This window comes from Battus philenor, unplaced genomic scaffold (assembly GCF_028537555.1).
Source record: "Battus philenor isolate CCGP_79_NKW_IND1 unplaced genomic scaffold, ilBatPhil1.0.hap1 SCAF_1, whole genome shotgun sequence".
Classification (NCBI taxonomy): Eukaryota; Metazoa; Arthropoda; class Insecta; order Lepidoptera; family Papilionidae; genus Battus; species Battus philenor.
The window spans coordinates 19,269,768-19,277,301 of record NW_027181661.1 but is presented as its reverse complement, the minus strand read 5'-3'; the positions used below and the strand labels follow the sequence as shown (position 1 = coordinate 19,277,301).

The window sequence follows — 7,534 nt, the reverse complement described above, 5'->3', positions numbered from 1 at the left end:
ATGCAAATTCACGTAAAACTGTTTGCACAATCATAAAAACTAATAATAAATCAATTCAAAATAAAAATAAAATATTTTCATTTTGAAATTGGAAGAGGTGCTAATGAATTTTTATCAATAATATATTTTTTTATTTTAAAATGTTACAGAACAAGAGAAAAATAGGGGTCTACGTATTATATTACTCCTATTATAGAATATTTAAAACAAATACTTGTAGGAAAAAATAATTAAAAAAAAATGTAAATTGATAAATCGATTGAATCAGAAGTTATATCTAATTATTTTACCCTAAACTATTCTTTAAAATTCTTAACTATGCATAAAGCTGTAGATTTCGTAGATGCTACGAGAAGTGCTACGAAGTTAACAAAGTGGAAGCAATTATTGTCGAAGCAGCTGTATGTTAGAACGGTGTAGGTTTTGGCGGTTAACTCTACGGCATAGAGACTGGTTTTGTGTTTTTAAATTGTTATAATGAAGACGAAATTTCTAATATATTTACATATATATCCTAACTATATTATAAAATTAATTATGTTCTTTATAAAGCTTTAAAAATACCTTATACAAAGTATTCGAGATTTGAATTAATACTACGAAAATAATGATAATAATTCTAATTATCTAAACGGATCAAATGAAATATATAAGTAATAATAATTTAAATATGTAGTCAAGAACGTGAAACCATTTTCTGGTAAACTAAAAACAACGGCAAAGGCTGTTGATGGTTATGAAAATAAAATTGATCAATCTTATTTTTATTGTTTAATTGTACTTTTGTCCTTCTCTATACGGCAGATTGCAACTGTGGTTTGTTTTATAGCTCAGAGATATGGCCAAATTACTTGTAGTTCTTGGAACCGTTTGAGCTGTATGTACAACCTTATTCATTAACTAAAGCTATAATTGACCTTTTCTAATTAACATAGTAATATTTATAAATTTGCTGTAACAGCTTTTCTGGTAAAACAACTACTAATGAAGTAGTTCAGATCACGTAGCTGTTAATGACACACTCCAATTCTAGGGCTATATGTACAATAGGGAGGTTTTATAATAATATATAAATTCATACGTCAAAAGTTTCTTTTTATATTTACAACTTATCTAACTAAAAGTATTACAAATAAATATTTTTCTATATGTATACAATAAATTAATATTTATTATTAAAATAATAAACATCAAACCAATTTCATTAGTTATTTTTTTTAAACAATACATAAAAATTTATATGAAATGTAAATTAAACATCATATTTAACAAGATAAATAATAAGGAGAATGTTTAAAGAATTAATTACATAATTAATATAAAACCAAGTAATATAAAATACATTTAACTACAATATGAATTAGTAATAATAATACAAAGATAAGAGACTTAATAAGATAATAATTTTTTTTCAATATTATTATTTTTTTTCTATTATGCTGCTTGATTATTTTGAGAACATATTAACACATCAGTACTAAAAGCCTAATTTTGAAAATAATATTTAATTAAAAAAATAATTTATATTTAATTATGTGATATGGAAAAAACGTTTATTTAATTATTAAAACAATTTGTGCGCGGAAAAAATGAATAATGTGCCTACGAGTGATTGCGCATCGTTCCCTAATTCAAATCCGACTCCCCGAGAACTGCAACGGCCGCGCGCGCACGTGCTGCGCCTTGGCTACCTGCCAAGCGCAAGCAAGAGCGCGTATAGTGCACGCCGTGCGAGTGAGCGAGACGAGTGGGCGTGACGAGCAAACGGTTGAGCGTTGTGACAAAGTCCACGGGAACTTTCACATATGGCGGCTTTTTATGTAGCAATATTATTACATACTCCTTTTGACCAGGACCAGTGACCTCACAACTGGTCAAACCGACACAAGCTTTCGTTTCTGCTTCCGTATATCGGTAAAGTATCCCCGTTGACATATGATAACCTCTATCTGTCCACCTACCAATCTCCTCTTCTTCCTTTTCCTCCAGGCCCAGGATAATCTTCGCGATTTCAGGATCTGCGAGCTGATCTTCTCGAAGAGCGGTCGCCTCCCAACGTGGCGTTTCAACCACCACCGTCCAGATGCCACAAGCATCTCGAGCCTCCTCAACGAATGGCGGTCGACTGAGCGAATCTGCGATGACGTTTGCCTTTCTTGGGGTGTAGTCCACTTGGAGATCGAAAGATTGCAACTTCATAGCCCAACGGACCAATCTACCCGCAGGAGACTTCAAGGTTAGTAACCACTTCAGGGGCTGGTGGTCGCTGGCGACGCGCACGGGATGACCATCGATGTAGCCGCGGAACTTCTCGACTGCCCACACAACTGCAAGAGCTTCACGCTCGGTGGTTGAGTAAATTCGTTCTGCCGAAGTCAGAAGGCGGCTGGCGTACGCGATCGGACGCTCCTCGCGCGGCGACTCCCCCTGCAAGAGAGCTGCACCTAAAGCATAGCTGCTCGAGTCAGTCCTAAGCACAAAAGGAAGACTATAATCTGACTGGATGAGGATTGGAGGAGAGGTAAGTGATTTCTTAAGTTCCAAGAACGCGGTGACTTGAGCTTCGCCCCACAACCAAGACTGATCTTTCTTCGTCAGCATAGTCAATGGTTGCGCAACCTTTGCGAAGTTCGGCACGAACTTGCGGAACCACGAGCACGTCTGTAAGAAGGATTTCAAGTGCTTTACATTCGTCGGCTCGTTCATATCGACAATGGCGCTGATTTTGTCAGGGTCAGGCGACAGCCCTTGAGACGAAATCACGTGACCTAGATACTTAACGCTTTCTCTAGCAAACACGCATTTAGCTCGATTGGCGCACAGGCTGAAGATACGAAGGCGATCGAAAACAGCTCGAAGATCCTGTAGATGCTGAGCAAAGTTTTCAGAGATCACGATGAGGTCATCTATATAACCTAAAATAGTCACGCCTTGCAAAGCAGACCCCGAACGAAACCTGTCAATCAGACGCTGGAACGTCGCTGGAGCGTTGCGCAAGCCAAAAGGCATACGCTTGAATCTGAAAACGCCAAATGGTGACACGAAGGCGGTCTTGTCGCGATCCTCTTCCTTGACAGCAACCTGCCAGTAACCTGCCTTGAGGTCGATGGTACTCATGAAACAGCTTTTGCCAGTATACTGCAGTAGATCGTCGATCACCGGAAGCGGATAGGAGTCAACCTTCGTGACGGAATTCAATTTGCGATAATCCACACAAAATCTGTAGGACCCATCCTTTTTAGGTACCAACAGCGCTGGTGCTGCCCACGGAGACTCACACTCTTCGATGACACCCTCCGTCAGCATCTTATTAATTTCAGCCTCCATAACTTCTTTTTTCGCAGGCGTCAGGCGGTACGGCGGGACGGCGATCGGCGGGTGGGTGCCGGTGTCAATGCGGTGTTCAGCGAACGACGTCGGTCCTCCCCCTTCTCGGAAAATGTCCTCGTATTCCTGCAATGTCTGCGCAAGGCTTGCTCTTTCAGGTGGTGACAGCATCATACCCTCGTCCGAACGCAACATGTCGGTAGAGGCGCACCCGATGAAGTTACGTGATTTCTCACAACGCAAGGGGTGAATGACCTGAGGTTGATCAGCTGTGAACCACGTTTCATTAAAAATATCAATAACCAAACCAGCTTTACGTATAAAATCAATGCCTAGCAAAGTTTCATTGTTAACTGCATCTGGAAAAATAACAAAAGTGATAGGTATTGATGCGCCCGCGAGCATCACCACAACGTCCACCAGTCTGACTGTCACGTCACGCACTACACCGTCAGCAAGTTTCACAGTCATGACGCTACTACGCATCGGCTGCCCTAACTTAAGCAACAAGGAGTACAGCGTGGATCCGGCAACGCTACGTTTAGCCGCCGTGTCTAATAGACCGGTACCGCGATAGCCAAAAATCTCTATGTCCAAAATTGGACGGCCTTTGGTACAAACATCCGGAGGCAAGCGCTCGGTACGCGAGTTATCCACTGACCGCGCATCAGGCACATCATATACATTACAAACAGAATTTAAAAAAACAGTATTACAATCAAAAGAAACATGGGCTTGACATTGCGATGCCTCGGTTTTGGAATATAAATGCCTATTTGTTGACATAAAATCGCATGAAAAGAACGAATCCTTAGTGTCCGTATTTTTTGTATTACAGTTAACACAATTAGCACGAATAACACCTTTCATACCACAACCGTAACATGAAACTGTATGCGGATCACTTTTAGATTTAAGCCTTGAGCACTCATCGCGATCATGTCCACTCTTCTTGCAATAAACACAAAACCGTTTACCTCGATTCGGCGCATTCGCTGCGCTTACCACAGCAGGTACAGCGACGGCGGCGGCGGCGGCGGCGGCGTTGCGGGGCGCTCCGCACATAGCGCGTAAGCGCTGCAGCGCGTCCTCCCACGACGCTATCGATGATTTTACGCCTCGGAACCATACGGCTGCCTCTCCTTCGAGTAGCATCGGTAAACCACGAAGTGCATGATCGTCCGCGATGTTTATACATTCCTTGTATATCACAATCGCGTCGATAAATGCTTCCAGAATGTCAGAGTCGCGTGAGGCGCCATTGAAACGAGCCGACGACGGATGAGCCGAAGACGACGATGATGATGGTGATGACGAGGGCGCTCTTGTGGTGAAGGCCGGCGATCGCAGCAAAAGACTCTCGATTAGCTGGCGGTTTGACTCCGCTTGAGCCTTGGCGAACGCCGCCATGATCGACGATAGCTGCCCCTCGGTCATGAACCTGTCCGAGTTCTCATCCTCGACGTTGTTACGGACGCCTGGAGCGTTGCGACGCGGCATCGCAAACAACAGATGCAAACCACTGACGAAATTCACTCCGATAACGCACAATTGTTAAATTTTCGATGGGATTCTTCTACGACGCTAAGATGGCGAACGGTCGAGTACGCGATTTCGTCGATAATTAGCGCGTAGGCCACGGGTTGGGAGCCAGTGTGAGGTGGAAAAACGTTTATTTAATTATTAAAACAATTTGTGCGCGGAAAATGAATAATTCGCCTACGCGCGGTTGCGCATCGAACCATGGCTCAAATCCGACTCTCTGAACTCCAACGGCCGCGGGCGCACGTGCTGCGTTTTGGCTACCTGCCAAGAGCAAGCAAGAGCGCTTATCGTGCACGCCGTGCGAGTGAGCGAGACGAGTGGGCGAGACGAACAAAAGGTTAAGCGTTGTGGCGACGTCCGCGGGAACTTTCACATATGGCGGCTTTTTATATAACAATATTATTACAAATGTAATTAAATCAAATTATCATTATAGGCCAGATTTCTGAAAATTGTCGTAATATACATATAAGTCGTAAACTAATACTACTAAACTATACTAATAACTAATAAAATATAATATATGATAACCAAAACCGTTAAATACGTTAATATGTTAACTTACGAATGATATGATTGGGTCAATATGAGCTAGGGTTATTGCTTATATTATTAGAAAATGACAAGTACTTATAAAATTACCAATTTTTGATATATATTATGATTTAAAACAAATGTAAAGAGAAGTTACCTTAGTTACCTTTGTTACGTGTAATAATCTCAACGGAGAATACGTATAGTTTTAAAAAAATAATAGCCTAATAGATTTTATGTTTTTAAATAACTTACGAAAGAAATATAGTACAAACATAAATTTGAAATCGTGTAAAATCACCAATGAATTTTGTATACTGGTTATAAATGTCAATAAAGACATTTGGTATGACTGACCCTGTTAACATACTTGAGACACACAAATTATACTAAAGCGACTAGTAGGATATGTAATATCTATTTCCTTCATTTACTACGCCGAGTATTGTGGGAGTCGTATATACACTAATATAATATCTAAATAAATAATTAATATAAAATTTTGTAAGCAAGCAAAACCGACGGGCGAACCTAATATGACGACTTAGTGCAGTGGGCACGCGCACGCACCGGTGACGCGGGCGCAGGCCTTTTGTTTTCTGCGCCTTTGTTCTATTCCTCGCTTTCGCTCGGTCGCGGAGCTCAGTGCGCCCCAGAGTCCCACGGCGAATGCATGTCCGTTTTGCTCGCCCTCAATCGCTCATAAAAATTGTTACTTGTGCTAAATAAATTTATAAAGTGTTACAAACCTAATTAAACATCTTTTAATTGGACACTAACGCTTTACTGGTGACCCCGAAACGAACGCAGCAAGCATTAAGATGGAATCCAGAAGCGGGAGTCGAGAGCGCAATGCAGACGGAGAGGTCAGCGTTTTTAAGGTTGGTGTTAAAATACCGCCATTTTGGCCCGAGGAACCAACACTGTGGTTCGCACAAGTGGAAGGCCAATTCCAGGTTTTGGGAATCACATCGGATGCAACAAAATTTTACCATGATATCCCAACTGGATCAGCAATATGCCGCAGAGATGAAGGACATTATAATAGCCCCGCCGCATGAAAACAAATTCCTCAAGTTGAAAACGGAGCTCATTAAACGGCTATCAGCCTCGCAGGAAAAGAAGTTAAAGCAGCTGCTTATGCATGAGGAATTAGGTGACCGGAAGCCCTCTCAATTTTTGAGACACCTACAGACGCTGGCTGGCCCCGCTGTACCAGATTCGTTTCTGCGCACGTTATGGAGTAGTCGGTTGCCACACAACGTGCAAACAATTATTGCATCACAGGCAGATACACCATTGGAGGCCGCGGCTGACCTGGCGGACCGTGTGTACGAGATTGTACCAACACCTGCAGCTCATGTCGTGGCGTCTACTGACAACAGCATATCAATGACGGATGTGATGCATCAGCTAGCAGAACTGTCAAGGGAAGTTGCATCATTACGAGAGCAAGTGACCAGATCACGTGAGTACGGCAGATCTAATTCGCGCGATAGTGGACAACAAAATAGGCAGCATGGCCGCAGCCGCTCACGCCCCAGACAACAGAACCCAGATTTTTGTTGGTACCACAATAGATTTGGTAAACGGGCTACTCGATGTACGACTCCGTGCAAATTCGTCGTGCAGGGAAACGCAAATGGCAGCCGGAAATAGCGGCTAACGACTGCCCGTACAAAACAGTCCGCTTATTTGTCACAGACCGGCCAACGAAAACGCCATATCTTGTAGACTCGGGATCGGAAGTGTGTGCGTTTCCACGGTCACTATTGCATCAAGTACGTTCTAAATCAAGCTATCAACTCTATACCGCAAATGGGTCCTCAATAGCAACCTACGGCTGGATCCACTTGAAACTTGACCTTGGATTACGGCGAGCGTACAGTTGGCGTTTTGTAATAGCGGACGTGTCAAGACCAATCATAGGCGCTGATTTCCTCAAATTTTATGGATTATTGGTTGATGTAAGAAATAATCGTTTAATCAATGGTCTGACTACACTTTCAACAAGCGGTGCACCTGTCAAGCAACATGATATCATCTCATAAATCAAAGCCGTTAGTGGAGACACCGTCTACCACCAACTTTTACGTGAGTACCCCGTTATCACATTAAAGTGTTAGGG

General features: G+C 42.2%; 1 protein-coding gene across 1 annotated transcript; it reads left to right on the top strand.

Moving 5' to 3' along the window:
* The first annotated feature begins 6,258 nt into the window (after window positions 1-6,258).
* On the top strand, window positions 6,259-7,065 carry LOC137920128 (uncharacterized). The gene has a single exon (XM_068763366.1). The coding sequence runs from the start codon at window positions 6,259-6,261 to the stop codon at window positions 7,063-7,065; it is 807 nt and encodes a 268-aa protein (XP_068619467.1).
* Window positions 7,066-7,534: the final 469 nt, after the last annotated feature.

What these genes read in the sequence shown, in the direction of transcription:
- LOC137920128 (XM_068763366.1), top strand. Translation starts at nt 6,259, where the DNA reads ATGCAGACGGAGAGGTCAGCGTTTTTAAGGTTGGTGTTAAAATACCGC.